This window comes from Eubalaena glacialis, chromosome 7 (genome assembly GCF_028564815.1).
Source record: "Eubalaena glacialis isolate mEubGla1 chromosome 7, mEubGla1.1.hap2.+ XY, whole genome shotgun sequence".
In the NCBI taxonomy this organism is placed as follows: Eukaryota; Metazoa; Chordata; class Mammalia; order Artiodactyla; family Balaenidae; genus Eubalaena; species Eubalaena glacialis.
The window spans coordinates 410,741-432,436 of record NC_083722.1 but is presented as its reverse complement, the minus strand read 5'-3'; the positions used below and the strand labels follow the sequence as shown (position 1 = coordinate 432,436).

Sequence of the window (21,696 nt, the reverse complement as noted above, 5' to 3'; positions counted from 1 at the left end):
AGAGGCTGTCTTTCCCCCATCTTATAGTCTTGCCTCCTTTATCATAAATAACCGTGGGTATATTTCTGGGCTCTCTGTTCTGTTCCATTGATATGTGTGTCTGTTTTTATGCCAGTACCATGCTATTTTGATTATTGTAGCTTTGTAGTATAGTCTCAAGTCAGGGAGCATGATTCCTCCATCTCTGGTCTTCTTTCTCAAGATTGTTTTGGTTATTCGGGGTCTTTTGTGGTTCCATACAAATTTTAGGATTGTTTGTTCTAGTTCTGTGAAAAATGTCATGTATAATTTGATAGGAATGGCATTAAAGCTGTAGATTGCTGTGGGTAGTACAGACATTTTAACAATATTAATTCTTTCTGAACATATCCATGAACACGGGATATCTTTCCATTTCTTTGTATCATCTTCAGTTTCCTTCATGAATGCTTTATAGTTTTCAGAGTATTGGTCTTTCACCTCCTTGGTTAAGTTTCTTCCTAGGTATTTTATTCTTTTGGATGTAGTTTTTAAATGGGATTATTTTCTTTCTTTCTCTTATAGATCATTATTAGTGTTTAGCAACACAACAGATTTCTGTATGATTCCTTTTTAGCAAATCTATAACCCTGTTTGGTACCTAACAGGTTTTAAGCATGGAGTCTGTTCTTAGGCTAAGAGACAGTGTGTAACAATTTGCAGCTCATCTAAGTGTACCTATGTATATATGTGAAATTCCCAATACAGTACTCTGCTGCTGTCAGCCTTTATCATTTGTCCATTTGTATCATTTAATCCTTTATTATTAGTGTGCTTGGGCGAGGATATTGCCTTTAAAAATGGCTTATTCTGTGTCTGCAACAATTTTCCTTACATGAGTAAGTAATAGCTACTTTACCTCTTGTCTCTGTCATTCCGCTTTCAAAAGATAAAATTAACTTGTGGTGTGTAATTTTAGGGTAGGTTCTTTCACTTTTTATTCCTTACCTCTTTCATTATCTTATATGGCTGTATAATGTAAACGCTGGATATTGTTTTAATTAAAAAATGAGGCTTATGACAGGAAAGTCAGACTTTTGTTAACCTCTGTTCAGTGTGTTTATTATATAAGAAAGATCTTATGACAGAATTTCAAAGACTATTGCGTTATTGCATTGGGAAAATCCTTGTGAGGAAAATGTATAGGCACTTAATGACAACTCTAGATGAAAGTTTTCCTTTAAAAATATCCTTGTTAATTCGGCATGAGTTGTGAAACTGAACATGTTCAGAAACTAAATTCTCTTTTCTTAAGGCTTAGACTTTTTCCTGAGAGTGATGATAATGTATTTCATTTATTGGTGGTTTTAAATGTAAGAACGTTACCTATAATGCAGGATGTTTCTAAGTGGAGGTGGGTTGAAGAGAGACATCTCTTTCCAGAATTCATTCCACAGATAATTACTGAGTGCATATTTTGTGGGTAGGTACTGTTGTGTGCGTTGTGGACATTGTAGTGTAAAAAGTAGATATTCTTATATTTGTAAGTTAAATGGCTCACTGATCTTCCTGAGATAATGGTTTGTCCATGCTTGGGGATATGTAGGTGATGCTTCATGGTAAGGAAATGCCATTTAATTTTTGCATATGAACCAATATAATGAACACTGGATTTTCAGCTGCCTTTGATGTGTATATCTGGAACAGAGCTGTACTTTTCAATCATAAATAAGAAAATAGATCATAGTTTTTGATTCATGACTCTCCATAGTGGCCCAGACATTACCTGTTATTACCAGACACTACTTTGTTTTACTTGGACAAACTTTGAGGATAACATAGGTAAGATTTATGATCCTCTGTAAACGCCTTCAAAATGGATTTGGAAAATTGGGAGTAAATTGAAAGTGTCTTGTCCTAATTGTTTGTGTGTGTGTGTGTATGTATGTGTGCGCGCGCACCCTTTTATTTTTTGAGACCAGAGGTACTCTAATTTCAATTCTATTTCACAGCAGGATGAGCCAGTGCCCCCAGCCATGTAAGAAACAACTAAGGTTCTTAGAATGTGACTATCAGATACACAGATGACCTAGTAAGATGCAGGATGCTCTAAAGGAAAGAGCGGTATCAGACTCCTGTGAGTCAGGAAACCAAGGGTCTGGTCTGTTTTACAACGAGTTGGGTGTGTGACCTTGAAAACGGTCTAACCCTAACCCTGGGTAGTATTGCCATCTTAACAATATTAAGTCTTCCTGTCCACATCTTTCAATTTATTTAGGTCTTTAATTTCTTTCAACATTTTAAAATAATTTTCAAGTACAAGTTTTGCACTTTTGTAAAATTCATTCCTGAGTATTTTATTCTTTTTGATGCTATTGTATACAAGTGTCTTTTAAACTTTTTTTTGTTTTTTCATGTGTGTACCTAATACCTCTCCCCATCCCTATTCTCTACCCATTGTACCTCTTCGTCCTATTTTAATTCCAGTATTCCATTGATACCATGAACATTCAGAAAACATTTATTCAACTTCTGTCAGCAGTCATCTGGCATGTTTATTTTGTGTCAGGTACTGTATGACAGGTATTAGAAAACTAGAGTTGATTAAATATTACGTGTTTTCAATGAGGAGATACAGACTTGGTGTCTTAAGATGTAACACTTACGTAACAGAAGTGTTATAGAAGGAGGAGGGATCACGGAGACTTTTTAGAGAAGGTAACATTTAAGCTTGACTTTGAAATATTGGTAAGGATTTAACAAACTTGGAAAGTCTTTCTATTTAGTCGAAATAAGGTAAATGAAATCAGAAAGGCATAAAAAGTACTTGGTGGTTCTTAAGAGGTGAGTGGGCTTGTGTGGTTAGTGTCAGATGGGTGCGGGAAATGACTGAGGATGACCTAGGGGGTGTAGAAGAGTCTGATGGTGACAGGTTTTAATAAGATGCTAAGGATGTCGTGGGGACTGGAGACCACTGAGCAGTGGGGGAGATGTTTTTTTGAATCAGGAATGATGATTAGATCTGTAGTTTGGAGAATTGACTCTGGTGTTTGCTGAGGGGGGATTGCAGCGAAGGGATAACAGGGGCAAAGTGACCAATTAGGAGCTGGCTGGCTTCAGTATCCAGGGAGAGAAGCAGCCGACCTTGGACTCTGCCAGGGGATTCTGTTTGATTCAGGGGGTGTGATGGGGAGGGAGGGGAGTTCAAGATAAGCTTGGGTTGCCTCATTTGGCTTATTAGATGAATGGTAACCTCCTGTGGTTCTTCGCTTTTTGCTGCTGTTGTTTTGCTGTTTTAATTGCATTAAACGAGTTTACATAGGCATGATTGAACTCAGTCTCCAGCCCCCTCCCCTTTCTCAGAGGAGGCCAAGCTGATGGCACCTGGCTCAGAACCCCAGCCCTCTAATTACAGGGTTGCTGTCTCTGGTTTGGCAGTCCTGGTACTGGGCTGTCATGAGCACTACGTACGAACGGTACTGAGGGTTCATGAAGAGCCAAGACACTCCTTGGATTTTGAGTCTCCCTCCCAGAAACCAGGGACAAAGGTCTGTCACCTCTTTATTATCCAGCACAGCCCAGACTCGTTTAGCTCACTCTGCCAGCACCCACTTCCATGTTTCCAGATTCTGTGGCTAATCTGCTAATATCTGGATAGTCACTTCTGGATAAAATTTAAAACTCCCTCCCCCTCTTCCCAGATACACATCTGCCTATTTGCAACCTTATTACCACTTTGGTTAAACCAACGGTCAGTTCTTACATTAACAGGACAATATAAATCTTTTTTCTTTTGCCTCTTTTGAAAGTTTCAAGAGCTGTTATTCTTGGATTGATTCCTTTCCATGGCATCCTGTTCTTTTAGGCGTAAGAGTTTTCTCCTTCTGCAGATATTTATTTGGGGGTCAAAGTTTACAGTACTTTTGAAATGTGTGTGTGTGTGTGTGAGAGAGAGAGAGTGTGTGTTTCCTGTTATCCACTGTGTTAATTTGCTGGGGCCGCCATAACAAAGTACCATAGGCTGAAACAACAGACATGTGTTTTCTCATGATCTGGGGGCTAGAAGTCCAAGATCAAGGTGTGGGCAGGGCTGGTTTCTCCCGAGGCCTCCCTACTTGGCTTGGAGGTGCCACCTTCTCCCTGTGTCCTCACGTGGTTGTCCCTCTGTGTGTGTCTGTGTCCTCATCTCTTCGTATAAGGACACTGGTCCTGTGGGATCAGCACCCATCCTAGTGACTTCATTTTACCTTAACCACCTCTTTAAAGTCCCGCTCTCTAAATACAGTCACATTCTGAGGTCCTGGATTAGGACTTCAACGTAATTTGCAGGGAAGCACTTTAGCCCGTAGCCTTATCTCTGTTTCCTCTGGATCTTTTTTTATTTTTTTAAAATTTGTTTGTTTGTTTTTTTATTTTTGGCTGCGTTGGGTCTTACTTGCTGTGCACGGGCTTTCTCTAGTTGTGAGCGGGGGCTACTCTTCGTTGTGGTGCATGGGCTCCTCATTGTCGTGTCTTCTCTTGTTGCGGAGCACAGGCTCTAGGCACGCAGGCTTCAGTAGTTGTGGCGTGTGGGCTCAGTAGTTGTGTCTCGCGGGCTCTAGAGCGCAGGCTCAGTAGTTGTGGCGCACGGGCTTAGTTGCTCTGCGGCATGTGGGATCTTCCCGGGCCAGGGCTTGAACCCGTGTCCCTTGCATTAGCAGGCAGATTCTTAACCACTGCGCCACCAGGGAAGCCCTGGATCTGTTTTTTTAATCTGACTTTCATCTCTCGCTCACATATTTCCCTTGACCCCCTTACAGTCTTTGTCCTTGTGCCTTTTAGGATGAGGCTGTGACAGCTGCTTGTTTAGTCTGTGCATGGGCAGAGTTGGTCTGTATATGCTTTTCCTTGGGTGACGTGGCTGCAAGTAGTCCTTTCTGGGAGGACCCTTCCATGTTAGAGTCTTCGGTTCTCTCTTTCCAGGGCTCCTTAGTTTCTCCAGAGTGATTCTTGTTACCCAGACAGAGTGGAGTTGGGTGAGAGGGTTGGCACCCTCCTCTCTGTGCCTGGTGTCTGTCCCTCAGTCCTGGTCCCTTCTGTTTGGTGTTGTGAGAGATTGAACTGATCTGGCTGACGGTGGGGTGAAGGCAGGGGCCACTGTCTAACTTCACTCTGTGAAAAGACAGACAACCAGCAGCTGTTTTTCTCTGAACCCACCCTTCCCTTGTCTTCTGGAGCATCTGAAGCCTTGAGCACTTGAGGAGTTCTGTGGGTTTATTAGTGAGGTTTTCTCATTTCCTGGTTGCCTACTGTGCGCTAGGTGCTCTGCTTTGCTGGTATTTTGTATCTGATCTTTGTTGTAGCCTTATGGAAGGTTCTATTACTGGCCGCAGTGTCCGTATATGAAAACAGAGGTTTGGAGCGGAATTAGAGCGCCAGGACTAGAGCGCAGGGCATCTGAACTCAGAAGCTGCACTTCTGCCGGCTCCGCATTGGGACAGTTGGCAAGTCTCTGCTCCTGTCTGCCTGTCGAAAATGTCGGTGTATTGATTTGAACACATTTAAAAGAGTTGCTACACTAAGTCTAATACAAAAATAAAATGAAATTCAGTACACCTATGAGAATGGAGATGTTCTTTAATTTTATGAATCTGATTAGTTCAGAATGTGCTCCTTCAGGAACTTCCAGCATATACTTTGGGTGCAGCAGGTGGTGGCATGGAGCTCAGGGGGACCTTAGGTTCTGTCTGTCCTTACATCAGAAGTTTATGTTCTTGATGTCTCCCTCCCAGTACTAGCTAGTGTCCTTAGTCACCGTCATGTGCAGGAATTGTTGGCAGACAGGCTAACTGACAGCTAAAAAACCCAGCACTGTATGTTTGCAGAATACTGCTGTGTTTTGGTACTGAATGTCTAGTTCTGGCATTTCTAGTTGCTGCTCATCTCAGTTGGCACTAACCCTTTTTTCCTTTCTCTTCTACAGATTACTTCTGTAGCTTGACCTCTACTTTCCTCAACAAGCAGAATGTCTCGATCACGACAACCCCCCCTTGTGACAGGCATCTCTCCAAATGAAGGAATCCCGTGGACAAAGGTCACGATTAGAGGAGAAAACCTGGGGGCTGAGCCAGCTGACCTCATAGGTAAGGGCAGGGACGATGCTGTGTGTTCATGGTGAATGCATTTTTATGTTGGGCAACTGAGGCAAGATATACTATTTTGAAATAGTGAAGGTGATAGAAAAACACCCCTGAGGTCTGTACAGGATGATCTGAATAGAAATGAAAGAATTATTTGGTTTTCTGATTTTTCTGTTAAAATCATTATTTCGTCAGATCTTGCCTGTATTGTCTTTCGCCTGGTCCTTGAGAAAGTCCCCCACAGCCGAGGTTTGCCTCCTTTCCTCGGGGTTGGCCTCTCCTGCCAAGACTGCCAAAACAGCCGCCCAGCTCTTCTGGCCTCCCCTCATACGGCTGTCTGTTCTTCTCAGGTGCTGGGTGAACTAGGCCTCTTCTGTTCCTTATTGCTCTCGGAACCAAATCCAAACTCCCTCCACCCAGAGGAGCCTGTGCGCTCTGCCCGGCCGCACCCTGGGACCTGTGGGCATTCGTCTGCACCCGATGCCCATTGGGGCGGGAGCACCGAGCCTCCAGACTTAACAGCCACAGGCTCTCTGCAAACTCATGCCCACCCATGGCTTTCATTAGGTTCCCCTAATGTGTACATATTTAGAGGAAGCAACATTTTAGTTTTTAGGATCAGTTTATGCTGTTTATCTTTTTAAGCCCAAGGATGCGAGTGATAGAACACTCTGCATCCACTTGGCACTGCATAAGTGTTTTTTGATTTTGGTTTGCAGTGTGCCCTCTTCCTCTGGGGGAGACCCTTTCCTGCTGGTTATTTCAGTATTCTGGTCTGTCAGTGGTTCTCACCTGGCTTGTCTTCATCTTCTCTAGAACTTAAAAAAATGCTCTTGCCTTAGCTGCTAAGTCTCAGTCTGTAAAGATAGAGCCTCATCATTGCTTTTTTTAAAACACAGATGAGTGTCAGGCATGGCCAGGATAGAGAACAAACCATAAATATCAGTGTGTGGTCAGTTTGGGTTATTTTCATGTGAACTCTGCATGAGGGTGTGCAGATACATTCAGAATAAGGAAGGGAGGCACCTCAGTATGTGCTGCTGAATGTGTATTCTGATTTCCCACACATTAATTTATTTGGATTCAGACATTCTCTTGACTCATTTCATAATTCATGAAGGACCCCTTGGTAAATACTAGAGATTATGAGTTGGAGCTTGTTTTTCTTGCATTATAGCTGCTGGTTGACACATTGTTTTTTGGCCATCCAGAAATCCCTTGGAAAAGAGAAAGTTGATTAGAGCTGGGCACCATGGTTAATTACTGAGTCTTGCCCTCCCCAGCTCGTTCTTTTCACTAGTGTTACTTAACTGTGTCTCATTTTATACTGTTTTCTCTAGCTACGGTTTTTGATTCTTCAGTAAATAAAACTTAAGTTTATTATCCTTATGAAGGTAGTCTTTCTTATCCTATGTCTTGGTTCTTGACAAAGCTCATTCCAGGTTGTTCTTTATCCAAAGTGGAAAAATCCCTAGAATTCATGGAAATAGACCATCTGGACGGAGGTTCAGTTTAACGGGCAGTCACTGAGGCCTCGCACGTGACTGCTGCCCGTCTGCGTGGATGCCGATCCCGCTTTAGCTTCAGGCAGTGCGGTTCCTGTTTGACTGAGTGCGCACGACTTTTACAAACCTGCTAGTTCAGCTTTCAGCCTGCCCGTGTATTGCCAAGAAACCACTTTTTAAAAAAGCAAACTTAGCCTACTAAATAATGTAGTGTTTTTTTTTAACTCCGGTGACATCTACACTAGCCAAGTAAAATACTACAAAAACACTTTATTTGGAATTCTACAAGTTACTTTAAAAAAAAAAAGATGTTATATTTCATGAAGCAGATTTCTTAGCAAAACATGTTTAAGAAATAGATCGTATGATCTTATTTAATTTCCATGCATTTAAAATGATCTGTTTAAATCTATGTTTTAAATTATATGGTGATTATTAACTTTTTTAGTTAAAATGCAGAACAGATATTAAATCTGAGGAACCTTGATAGCAGCTACAACGAGATGAATAAACTGTTATTCCGGGTGCTTTTTCCCAAAGTTGCATCATCATGGATATCATACATGTTTGCTCATTTGAACATGTTTTTAAGACTTTATGTCTGTGTATCTGAAATCTCCCATTTCTCAGTTTTAATCGTAAGATAGCTCCCCAGCAGGGGACTTATATTAGGAACTTTAATACATTAAGTCCTGACATTGGGTTGCGTTATTTCCTTTCTAAAGTTAGTATTTAAATCACAAAAATCTTTTTGATATTGTAAAATTTAAAAATATCAAGTTATGTATTGACCTGGAGTGATATTGAAATATATACCATCTATAACTAAACAGTTCATAAATTAAAACATTTCCCATTTATATAAAAAAATACAGAGACTAATTTATGTGTACATAAAAATTATTTGAGCACTGTATGTATTGAAGTGTTTCACAGGCTTACCTTGGAGATGGAGAGGAGTTCCAGGGGGTGCTTTCAACCTCTTAAATGGCTTAAATTTTTCATAATAAAAATTGAGTATCAAGAAAACTAACACTCCCATTTTGAAAAATAATTTTGAATTATGAATGCATTTAAAAATGTGTAAATGTCATTACACATTTAAAAAGCCAATGGAAAACTTAGTCCTAAAGGAACTTTGAAGTGCTGTCATTAGAAAAACTGAATTCCTTACATGAATAAATAATAGATGTCTTAGGGAAATCTCTGAAATTAATTATTTCAATAAACGTCTTGAAAATGGAGTTGTTTTTATTCCTTTATGGTTAATATAACATTCTTACTAAATAGTGCTTTAAGTTGTAACAAAAGATGACTTGAATCCCTCCCTACATTTTTTCAACCAAATTTGGCATAAGTTGAGGTGTTCCTGGTACCTGATTAAAAAAAAAAAAAAAAAAAAAACTTGCATTTGCTAAACTTGACTGCCGAGCAGTATCAAAAGTTAAATGATGAGAAAAGAAGGTGCGAGTGTCTGGGTGTTTGCTGAATACACTTCAGTCTATTTTCTCCATGAATGTTTATCACATTGGTCTCTGTTTTGCAGAAATGCACGTGGTGGGATGGTGGTCCTCTGCCTGGGGCCATGCCTTCCCTGTCTGCATCACAGTTTACGTGGGTCTGGGCAGAGATGCCAGGCGCGGGCTGAGATTTTGGGAGCAGAGTGTAGTACAGCAACAGGACCATGAGGGAAACATTTAGGCAGCGTGGACCGCCGTTGCAGGAGTGATAAAGCAGACATGAAAAATGCACTAGTAATCCAGTAATGCCTGAGAACAGTTACTGATTTAACAGACTCTAGGCTGTGCTTAACATAAACTACCAACTTCAGTTCATTCTGTAATATCATGTATAATTGAACACTAGGAAAAGTATATGCGGATTATTTTCAGGAAGATGATAAATATTTTTTTTAGGGAATGATGTACACATTTATTAATACACTTTAGAGCTTTATAGCACTAACTTGGACTTCTAAAAATAACAATAATTTCCTTTCTAATACCTATGAAAGCAATCTAAGATTCTCATAGTTAAGTAATCTGGAGTGCCTAGACATTATTATGGTTATTATTTTCTAATTCCAATGATGTTTGAAGAAACAAATATAATCTAAAAGAAGTCTTAAATATTAGATAAAAAACAGGCAAATTCAGTAGAGACAGTTGTTTATTTGCAAATAATATTGGGTATATTCAAGAATAGAAATAACTAACTGATGTACCAGGAAATGCTATTTCTAGTTCTATTTTTCAGTTCATGAAAAAGGCCTGGCGATACTAACAGAAGAATTGTCTTTTCATGAAATAGCCGTTCTTTTGGACTTTGTTACGTACATGCTTTTACTTTCAGGTCTGACAATTTGTGGGCATAATTGCCTTCTGACAGCAGAGTGGATGTCTACGAGTAAAATTGTATGTCGCGTGGGACAGGCCAAGAACGACAAAGGAGACATTATTGTCACAACCAAGTCAGGTGGCAAAGGAACCTCCACAGTCTCCTTCAAGCTGCTCAGACCTGAGAAAATAGGTATCATCTCCCATGACTTTACTCCAAAGAAGAAAATAAAAGTGGGTTTTGTCTTTTAAAATTGACAACTGGTAAATTAGTATAAAATTTACTTACTCTCATATGTCATTAACTTAGATTAAGTTTATGTTTATTTTTTCAGGAATGGGATATTGGTTAAGGTTTGCATTACTTTTGAAAAGGCAGTTTGCTGAGCTAACAGTAAACTCTAAGGATGATAAGCATTAGAAGAACTGTTGTTCTGTCCTGTATAAAATCTGTTCATTTAACATGTCGAAATGCCAATTTTAGTTACTTGATCTTGCATACAATAATTGCATTTCTTGCTGTGATACAGATAAGATTTGAGGTGAAATACACACCTGGTTTGGCCAAATTAGCCAGTAATACCTAAATAATGTTCCGTTTTCCTTCACTTTCTGAGTCCTTTGAGGCCCTGACAAGATGTTGCCCACCTAGGTGTGCCTCTGGCCTCCAAACTAGAAATCACACTCTTCTTGTGCCCTAGAGCCCCTCCTGTGTTCCCTTTGTGCCCTTAACCCGTGCTTCCTCGCCTTGGGGCAAAGAGCTTGGTCGAGCAGCCAGCTGTGGGTGGAGTGGAGTCACAGAATCACTACCTCAGAGGACTGAATGAGTTAGAACATTGGAGAAAGTGCTTAGCATAGGTCCTCACACAAACTAAGGGCTGCATAAATTAGTGTTTTTAATTATTCGTTTCCTAGCTCTTTATGTATGTGGCATCTCCTCTGCTAAAGTAAGAATACTGTCAGATTCATCTTTGTGGTCCTGTAATGACTTGCACATGGTCAGTACTTGATAAATATTTGTATAATGTAGGACTATCACAGGCATAATTAAACCCAGGCCATACTTCTCATATAGAAAAGCAAAGAGTTTTGCAAATTTTGTTTTCTGTCTTAGAGCATAAAGCCTTTCTTCAGCATTATATCCTTAAATTCCTCGATTCTTTTTAATAAAAATTTGAGGAATTTAAGGGAAAACCAAAAATGGAATTTACATTTATGTACATGTGTGTATGCAAACATATATACATACAATATTCTTGGTTTTGTTTACTCACTTTTATTTAATGTCTTTGAAAACCGAACTGTGAAATTAAAGCAGGAACTTGTTTCCAGTTTTCTGGAGGAACTTAAAAACATTTTGACAGAATCCAGCATCATCTTGTATCATGTTTATACAGCAGATGAAGAAAACTTATTTGAAAGTATTGATTTTATGCTAAAATGCTCTGCCCAGGACTTAGCACAGCACAGGCTCAGGAAAGGCCTATAGACCTGAACCTGGGAGTGTCTGGGCCTGAGCTTACCCTGTGACAGAGCTTCCTTGCATCATCCTGGCAGACCTGTGGGTGCCCATAGAGTTAGAAGGCTCACAAGGAGCCCTCTGGTCCCCCGGCCCTGCGCTCTGCTCCGCTCCCTCGCACACTGCCCAGCCTCTGTTGCGGCCCGGTCCGAGCCACAGGAAAGAGGGTACTGTTTTCAGAGATTATATTTTGTTTTTCCTGAATATCCTAGTCATTTCCATCACACAAGCCGTGCATTCCGTGGAAGTTGTTTGATTTCTTTATATTGATATAAGGTTTGTTGGGTATTTTGTTGATGTACCAAATTAATTGTACTGCTTATTATTTGTAAAATACATTTGTTTTAGCAGAACTTTTTCTCAGAGGCTTAACTTGTCTTCTGTATTGAATAATGTACAGTGCAATCAAGAGATGTTATTTTTGCCTTTTTATAGATTTTTAGTGGTTTTAATTAAGCTACCAGCCATTTAAAAAAAAAAAATCTGGAGCTTTTGTGCCTTCAAATCTTTAAAAAATTACTGTAGCATGCATTCTGTATTAGGTCTTTCAACAGTAAAGCAGAATGGTAAGACTTAGTGCCTGGGGAGTGTGTATCTTATTAAGGCAGTGCTCCTCATTTGGTAGGTATTTTGGATCAGTCTGCTGTGTGGGTTGATGAGATGAATTACTATGACATGCGCACTGACAGGAATAAAGGGATTCCTCCCTTGTCCCTGCGTCCTGCTAATCCACTCGGCATCGAGATCGAAAAGTGAGTACTGCCTTGCCTCCGTTGTCTTTATTTCTAGCTGCTGAAAAGTTCTGTGCACTCAGAGTGAAGAGAGTCAGGCTCCAGGAACATCCAGGGAAGCACAGTTGAAGACACCACTGTTGTTGGGAGTCGGGCATCATCTCTTGGAGCTTGGTCAGCTTTGCTAGACCGAACCTTCCAATTGGTTAGAACTGTTGGCAAAAGCTACTTACCTCTTCAGTTTTTGAGTTTACATTTTGTGAAGAGGAAAAGTATCTTGAAATTTTGAATAACTAATACTTTTAATGATATGAGAATTAATGGGTTGTCTGGAGTTGGTAAGTTTAAATATTTAGATGGTACTTGAGATTAAAACAGAATTTTCCGTGTGCTTGATTTTTCAGGAAATATTTGACAGTAAGTAGAACCGAGGTAGTCTTGTCATTTTGTTTACAACCCCTACCTGTAATTCATACTTAATTCAGACTTACTTTACCAGAATTGTGGCAGGTAAATCTTTCAAGATGTCTTGGACCAAATCTAGAATTCCCTAGTACAGTGTTTTCGTAGATTTTATAATCAGTGCCTTTATCCTTGCATCTTCCTTAGTCAGTTCACCTAACACGTTAGTTGTTTCTGACTTGTCTCTCGGCCTTAGTGACTCTGCTGGTGAAGTTACTACCGAGCGTTTCTCCATAAGCATTTCTGCAGGCGACAGATTAGTTCTGCTAATGCTTTAGCCATAGTTTTATTTTAGGTTTTTCTAGGAATGGAGAAAGTTGTCCACTGATCTTTATATATTTAACCTTCAAGCCTACACTTGAAGACCATTAGTAAATCAAAAGTAAGCTTCTTTTTCATCTGCTGGGGTTTGCCCTGGCTGAGAGAGAGGGAGCATGTGTTTGTCTTGGGAAGTTGTCCTGTGTTGAAAAAGGCCTGGGATTTGGCAGCTTTTAGTGAGCGGGGACTGTCCTGGGTCACAGCTGGGAAGCTCTTTGGCCAGCGTGGGTCATTCTGGAGCTGTTCTAAGGGTTTCAGTGCACGATAAATTAAGAGTTTAAGGATCAAGAAGGTCCAGGAAAGAAAAGTAATTGCTGGGTCTTTATTTGAGCATAGTTTCCTGCATGAATGGACTTTGTGGTTGAGAGTAAACCTCTCAGTGGCCTGCTTCAGTGCCCTGGATTCGGCTTCTTTCCAAGGCCCACCGCAAAGGAAGTGTGGAGCAGAAGGGCCCTTTGGATTGTTCTTTTGTAAGGAAGATACAGTTTTGCACCTTTGTACGATGAGTATAGGAATGTGGTGTGACTTTTGTCTGAGCCTTAGATGGAGCTATCAAAGTTAGGATTAAATTGGTTACTTACTATCATAAAATGGATTTCCTTAATTTTTAGTTTAGCATGTAACCCACCCCTCGTTTGATCTCTTTACCTTTTCATGTCCACTTATTTTTTGATTGTCTTGATTGTTCCTGTTACTGCCAGTACTCACACAGGGGTTCGGCTTGAACTCTCTCTTACAGCTCTTTTTCTTAATACATGTCGGGATAATCCTGAGGTAACGTTGGTAACCAGCCAGAAGCACTAAAAGTGCCTGGCTCTTTAGAAGTTGTTTTTCTTCTTCTCTGAGGCAGTCTAGTTGGGTCTGAGCCCCTCTCTCAGTTTAACTCTTGGCCCTCCTGTTACTTGCAGGGTGACTTGGAGTCTGCTCAGCTTCCTCAAGGTGCAGACTGGGCGGCCTGGGTCACGCGGCGTGTGCGTTTCAGCGGTGGGGGCACTCACTCGCAGTGGGCGCTGGTTGGATGTTCGTCGTCGTCACCGTGATCCCCTGCTCTTCCTACATGTGCGCTACTCAGTGCTCTGCCCCCAGGGAAAGAATCTTCTTATGACTTAAGATTTCAGGGTGATGAATTGTATTCAAATCTTAAAATAGTATTATGTACATTCAAGAAGTGCTTAAATGGTGATAAAATTTATAGTAGTATTTCTTTCAAGTTGTTCCTTGAAAGTTTCAGTAATAATTTGCTCAGCCATGGAATAACTAAAGGATAGTTTTTGAAAAGGTAAAAGCTTGACTCTCATACAAATACAAAATGCGCACATGTCCAAGCTTTTATTTAATTCATTAATTAATGGGAAAACCAGTGAAATGTTAAAACCAGTTCAGGGGGAATTCCGGAGGACAGACATAATGGGCAGTGAGGAACGCTGAAAGGTGCAACAGCGGCCACTCCTCCTGCTCAGTACCCAGTTGCATCTTCACCTGACAGGTATTTCTGTGCCAGGCATCCCTGGTCACCATCAACCCTCCACTTCTGCTTCTGTAACAGAGCTGCAGAGCAGAGACAAGGCATGGATGGGGGAAGATAGGGGACCCTGGGCAGGCCCCCCAGACAGTGAAAGGATGGCCAGGAATCTTTTTGCCCATTTAAAGTCTTTCGCAAGTTTTCTGGTCAAAAGGAAGGGTGGATAGAGGGCTTCCCTGGTGGCGCAGTGGTTAAGAATCCCCCTGCCAATGCAGGGGACACGGGTTCGAGCTGGTCCGGGAAGATCCCCCATGCCGCGGAGCAACTAAGCCCGTGCGCCACAACTACTGAGCCTGCGCACTAGAGCCCGTGAGCCACAACAAGAGAAGCCACCGCAATGAGAAGCACGTGCACCGCAACGAACAGTAGCCCCCGCTCGCCGCAACTAGAGAAAAGCCCATGTGCAGCAACAAAGACCCAATGCAGCCAAAAATAAAATAAATAAAATAAATAAATTTTAAAAACAACAACAACAGTATTCACTTAAAAAAAAAAAAAGAGTGGATAGAGATACTAGGAAGCAAGAAAATGGAAGGTGAAGGTAGGAAAAGGTATAGAAACCAAGAAGAAGAGTATATAGTTTGGCCAGAAAAATGCTTTTTCAGGTTCCTTTTCACCTTTTAAAGGTACTGTCAGGAAAACTGCATTTGTTTTATTGAAGTCTGACCTCAGATAGAGAAGCCTTATTTTAGAAAAAGAGAGTAGGAAAGGAAAAGCAGATGTTAAAATATTGGTGTGGGTTTTATTTCCCTGACTCTCTTAATATCTTTTAGATAAAAGCTTTGGTCCCTGTAGAGAATGGTGTTACATTGAGGTTAGAATCCCTGAGAGCATTCCCTTTTACTATGTCTTTTATTTCTGTTTATTAATGTCATTTGGGGTTTCTTTTATAATTAAAAGATGGGAGAGGACCTATTTTTAATTTTTAAAAAAATGTCATCAGAGAAGGAATAACAGGATTTAATTACTTGCTTGTTGAAATATACTAATTGAGAAGGTTTGAAGAATTATGACTGCTTGTTATAAAGTACCATGGTCCTGATGAATTATCAGACTAAAGCGGTGAGGTCGCCTCTGGAAGAGGAATCACCTCCTGGTAATTACAATGCTGAGTGTTCATGGCAGTTCTCAGCCCACAGTCAAATGTGCAGGGTGGAGCCAGGAGGAGCCCTGCAGCGTTGTGGCCAGTTCATGGGGCCATGAGCAGCAAGCGCGAGTAGCCGAATGTAGCGTTGCTCTTGGGCGTGAGGCAGAGGTCAGTGAATGTTTTATTGGTGTACTCTGCGTGCACGCCACCGTCTTTCAGCCCACAGGCTTAACAGCTGGCATTTGTGGGCCTCCTTCGGCTGCTGAAGTCCTGCATATTCCTAGAGTTTTAACTGATGTTCTGCACACATGGTGCCTTGATACTTATAAAAATGTTACTAATTACTCAGAAAAAAATAACTTCACTTTGAACTGAGACGAGGATTTGCTTGTAAAAAGTCTGTATTTCTGATTTACTACACTGTCACAAATATGCATTCTTTGCACTGCTTAAATTATGATGGAGACAAACTTAACTGAAAAAGAAGGTAAAAACAGGTTCATATTAATAGGTAAAAGCCTTCACTATGTTTTATTTCTTAAAAGTACTCTTTGCCTACTAGGAGAATATCTATAAGTAATGTTTGTGGAGACAGTACATACATGGGAGTTAGGGCCTTAAAATGGAACTTTGCCCCTCCTGTTTTTATGGGATCTGCAACCTTTTTGTGAAATTACTACCTGGGAAGAGCTATCTGGAGTAGTCAGTTGATGCACCACTCGTATCTTTATTTCCACGTAGGTTTTATGAACAATGCAAGTCTGACTTGCTCCTCATCAGTTTGGCTTTCCAATAGAAAGAAAAGGTGGCCAGTTTTCCTGCTCCATTTAGAAAACAAGGAAAGGTGACAAAATAATTCTTAGTATGAGTGTGGAAGGGAAAAGCCTTGGGTAAATTTACCTTTTAGAAATGTTATGAAAACAGATTTGTGGGCTGTGACGTAGTGCCTAGGTCCAGAAACTGTGTGAGACCAAAAAAGGAAAAAAAACACACAACGTAAAACAAGCTCATAATATTTAAGGTGCAGAGTAACACTGGTGCTGGAGTGAAAGCTATGAGAATTAAGTGTGACACACACTTGGAAGAGCCCCCTTTCCTCCCATCTTTCTACCTGCAGGGCAGGAGCGCGTGTTCCCCTCGGTGTGAGCACAGTGGTGCAGCTGTACCCAGGCTCCTCTGCGCGGGTAGTTAGACTTTCTCTCAGAAGGGTTTTTGTTGTTTTGCTGGCTCGCGGGTCATCACTGCCAGTCGTTCTCGTACTTGAAAGTGAACGCTGCTGTGTTGAGGACATTCCTGTTAATTTTGTTTCTGACCACTGGGTCGGTCAGGTCCGTGTACCTGGGTCTTCATGGCCAATCCTTTTCGGGAGGTGTAATCTGAGCTCACACTGCCATCTAATGGGGAGCGTGCGCTGTAGGGGCATGAAGCTTGTCAGCTGCTGAAACTGTTGGTTCCTTAATGAAAACACTTCCCATGTTTACATGGTAGACTCCGTGTTGCTTTCACCCTCCAGTTAGTGGGTTTAAAGTGTGGATTTAGTTTGAATCACTCAGAATATACCTTGCTGTTACTGACTTGTTAAGCCATCACTTCACTTGGAGGGTCAGAGCCTAAGATCCAGTTATTGTGGACAGAGGTTTAAGTTTTAACTCTCCAGACTTCGTGCTCCATTGACACAGTGCTTCTGCCCTTCCTCATGCTGTTACCAAGGCCATTAGCAATTTTCTGCATTCTGAATCAGTGTCTCCCTCAGTTTCTATTTTTCTGGATTTGTAGTTGTGGGTTTTTTCCATGCCTGAGATTCTCTGGTTCTTTAATTGGCAATAGAAGTATGGGGTCCTGCTCTTGACTGTTTGCATGCAGCCTCTCTAGGGCTGTTTCCTGACTGTAAAATGGGAATACATAACTCACGTTGTTACGAGAATCAAATAAAATGGTTCTTATGAAGAGTCTGTTAAATATAGAGAACCAAGTGGAAAGAATAAAAATAACAGCAAGTAACATTTTTGAGCGTTTATCACGTGTCAAAAACTGCTAAGCCTTCCACACTGCATTACCTACTTTAATCCTCAGAATATTCCTAAGAGGAGGATATTATGATCCCATTATCCTCATGAATAAATGGAACCTTAGAGAGGTTAAGTATCTTCCTCAAGGTTATTCCGACAATGCTAGCCAACTTGTAAACTACTGCCGTGGGCCGTCTCTGCTTTTGTGGGTACACTCCCCACAGAGCATCATTGCTTCCCGTGTTGTCGTTCGTTGTCTCTTTTCTCTGGATCTTCTGTTTCACATTCATTTTGAGGTGTTTGCATAAAAGATCTTATTTTGGGATAGACTCTTGACTCAGGATGCCTTCAGCTGTGAGTAGTGGAAACAAAAATTCATTCTGGTTTAAGCAAAAAAGATATTTATTTTCTCATAATATACAAAGTCCAGAGATGGTGGACTCCACGATTGACTGAGTCCGTGGCTCAGAAGTGTCACAGAGATGTAAGGAGCCTGGGTTTGCTGTTCTGCTGCCCTTGGAGTCGCACTGATCTCCTTCATAACTGCAGAGTGGCGTTAGAGGTTTCTAGTGTCGCGACGACAGTAATACACAGGAAATAATAGTGTTAAAATAAAGATCCAGTATTGTTGAAACTGTAATAATACCCAGGAAATAATGAAGCTCGGTAAAGTCTGAGGGCAGAAAGACACTGTCTCTTCTCAGTTCTCCTTAAAAGTGTGGAGGCCTTGCCCAGAAGTGCTCCAGCAGCTCTTTCCTCAGGCATTGTGGTCAAAACCCAGTCACTCGATCAACAGCAAGGGGAGCACGGTCAGCACACTGCTTAGGATTACTGGTGCTGGGGCTCGTGAAGGCGTGGGCGCCCCGCTCTGCAGGTGCTTCTGTCTGCGAGCGGGGAGGGGATGTCGGCTCTCGGGCTGACGGCGGGCCCCTGGTGTGGTCTGGATCGAGCTGTCTGACCTCTCTGTGACAGAGTGTTGTCATCCTTGATGTAACTTGTCTTATTCTTGTACGGCTGATTCCTAATCACTCTTTTTCCAATTTAAATGTACAGTAAGATTGGTAAGAGTTGAATGTCTTCAGGAAGAAATCATTCTAAAATAAACTCGTTCTTAGGGGTGATTTATGAGGGTTTGAGAACTAGGACTTAGTGTTCTGACCGAGAGACCCAGTACCTTTCAAACTCTTGACCCGTTCAGGTGCTTGAAGGAGCTGTGTGTACAAGAAGTGCAGTGGGTGGGGTGGATGAATGCTTCAGATCTCAGTGGAGGGCTCTCACGTGGCCCCTTCCAAATGTCGCCACTCACACTAATGCCAGCACTCAGGGTCAGCCCCCGCCCCCCCGGCCACGCTTGAAGGGACGCACAGGGGTGCAGAGCCCATGGAGTCCTGCGGAGGACGGCGTGGGGAGGGGCTCCCGGGGTAGCAGAGTCCTCTCGTAGAGCCCCCACTAGACTTCAGGCCTTTATCCTGTGATGAAGCAGACCCTGTACATGTGTAAAAACAACAACCTAGGGCATTATAGGTGAGATGTTACTAAGGTTTAAGGATCAGATCAATTTTAAGTGTGGGAAGTTCTAGATGGTTGGGATTTGTTATCTTTCAATACCGCCAGTTTAAGCATCCTAACAGTATAGGATATAACCTTTTGTTTTTTAACTTTTTTTTATAGCTTTATTGAGAAATAATTAACAAATTTGTAAGATGTTTAAAGTGTACGTCTTAGCGATTTGATATACTTATACATTGTAAAAGGAGTCCCACCATCTCGGTAACTAACACATTCATCACCTCACATAGTTACATTTTTTTTTTTGGTGAGAACATTTAAGTTCTGTTCTCTCTATGGCGTTATCACCTATAGTCACATATTACACATTAGATCCTCAGACCTTATTCATCTCGTGAGTGAAAGTTTCTCCCTCTCCCTATTCCCCCACCTCCAGGCAACCGCTTTCCTGCTCTATTTCTATAGTTTGACTTTTTTTTAAAAATATTTCACATATTTTGCACATCTGATAAGGGGCTTATATTTGCACATCTGACAAGTGGTTAATATCCAAAATATATAAAGAAGCCTACAACTCAATAGCAAAAAAAAAAAAAAAACAAAGCCAATCTGATTAAAAAATGGGCAGAGGATCCGGACATTTTTCCAAAGAAGACATACGAATGCCAACACGCACATGAAAAGGTGCTGAACATCACTAATCATCAGGGAAATGCAAAGCAAAACCACAGTGAAATCACCTCACACCTGTCAGAATGGCTCTCTTGTTATTTGAATGGCTCACAACAAATAACAAGTGTTGGAAAAGGTGTGGAGGAAAGGGAACCCTCCTGCGCTGTTGGTGGGAACGTAAATTGGTGCAGCCACTGTGCAGAACAGCAGGGAGGTCCTCAAAAAATTAAAAATAGAGCTACCATATGACCCAGCAGTCCCACTTCTGGGTATTTATCCAAAGAAAATGAAAACAGGATCTCAAAGTTATCTGCACCGCATGTTCACTGCAGCATTATTTACAACAGCCAAGATATGGGAACAACCTAAGTGTGCATCCACGGACAAGGGGTTAAAGGAGTTGTACGTGTGGGTGCCCAGGCTCGCATTGTTGCTCAGGAACACGGGAATGTTACTCAGCCGTGAGAAAGAGGGCAATCCTGTCATCTGCAACAGCGTGGGTGGACCTTGATCTCAGTATGCCAGACAGGAAGACAAAGTTTTTTAAAACTAAACCCATTGAGTAGTACTTAGCTGTCAGACCTGTGGGGACTGCGTGGCCTTAGCCATCTCAGCGTGGCATACAACTTCTGTATTTTTTAGTTTCGTGTCTGCATTTGGTGCCTCTTTGCTTTATTTGCTGTCATTGTCTCAGAGCCTTTTTTGTCCTGTCATACTTAACTCCAGCTACTCTTCTTACCTTGTGCTTTGATGATGGGTAGGAACCACCCAACGAGAGTAAAGCTGCAGGGCCCGAGCGAGGGAGAGAAGCTCAGTTTGGCTCCCCAGAGGCCCTTTTTGCTGCTTTGTTGTTAGTTGTGTCCAGTCTCTGAGTGTGGACCTGACCCTTGTTAGGTGAGAATTTCATGGAGTTGAATAATTTATAAAGACTGTTAATAGCAGGGACTTAGTTGGTATCAGGTGATTCTATGGTATTTTTGATTCTGTTAAGACTATTTAACTTCAGGACTGCGTAGAGCGCCACGTTGACAAAAAAGCAGTAGGTGGGCCACCATGCACTTCTTTGCACTGATGAGGCCCCACTGGTGCACCAGGCTGTCCTTTCCAGCTTAGACAGCTCCCTGGGCGGACACCTCCCGCCGGCGAAGGTAGAACTGTGGCTCGTGGCCCTTGCCTATCAGAGCGAGCGGAAGGCTCCTGGGTACCTCCCTGGGGCTCAGCTAAGTCTCCACTCGGCCATATATTCCCCCAGAGTTCCAAGGTGGAGGCATGAAGTATAATAAATAAAATGGTAAAAACGTCCAAAGGTGACAGGATTTTATTACTAAGTAAAGTATCAAACCAGCATGAAGAATCTGAACCAAAATAAAGTTCAAAAAATGCAGTTCTTCAACTCCCTCTCAAAGACTGTGGTGACAATGACCAACGTGCTTATGGAGCACACACTCGGAGGCACACCTGCTCACGCACATCCCCCAAGAAGATTGAGGCTACAGTTATTCTTCACTCTTGAAGCCAGTGAGGAAAGATTAAGGTTGACTTGGTCTCCAAGTTACTAAGACTTAGGTGATGCCAGCTTGGTATCCACGGCTCCCTTAGTCTCATCTCACCTTGTCTGTTACTCCCATGTTAAACAGACCTTTTCTTCCCCTAATTAAGGAAAACTCCGTGGTGAGAGAGGTTAAGTGTAACAGGAGGGAACATGGGATCTCCTGGCCGAGATGCCGGCCTCCGTGTCCAGATGCAGGGTTTCCAGGGGAGATCGTGGAGAGCTGTGTTTCGGACTTATGTCCCTTGCCCTCTGGGGGAGAATGGGGACAAAGGAGCCAGTAGAGAAGAGGAGGGTGGGCGAGAGCTGCTGGAGAGTGTGACGGGCTTCCCGGCCACCCGGTCAGGGCCCCCGAGCCCAGGTGAGCACCTCCCTCTCCCTGGAGAGAGTGGGCTCCAGG

The 21,696-nt window shown here is 41.9% G+C and overlaps 1 protein-coding gene across 4 annotated transcripts in view; it reads left to right on the top strand.

Moving 5' to 3' along the window:
- EXOC2 (exocyst complex component 2) overlaps nt 1–21,696 on the top strand; it is a 154,376-nt gene that overhangs the window by 23,909 nt on the left and 108,771 nt on the right. For 3 of the 4 annotated variants that reach the window (XM_061195661.1, XM_061195660.1, XM_061195662.1), the window contains exons 2-4: nt 5,921–6,080; nt 9,935–10,111; nt 12,063–12,189. In XM_061195661.1, coding sequence (XP_061051644.1) covers nt 5,963–6,080; nt 9,935–10,111; nt 12,063–12,189 — 422 coding nt within the window. In that variant the 5' untranslated portion in view covers nt 5,921–5,962. Of the gene's footprint in view, nt 1–5,920; nt 6,081–9,934; nt 10,112–12,062; nt 12,190–21,696 lie in introns of those variants that run through there. The other variant, XM_061195664.1, reaches the window with a different exon arrangement.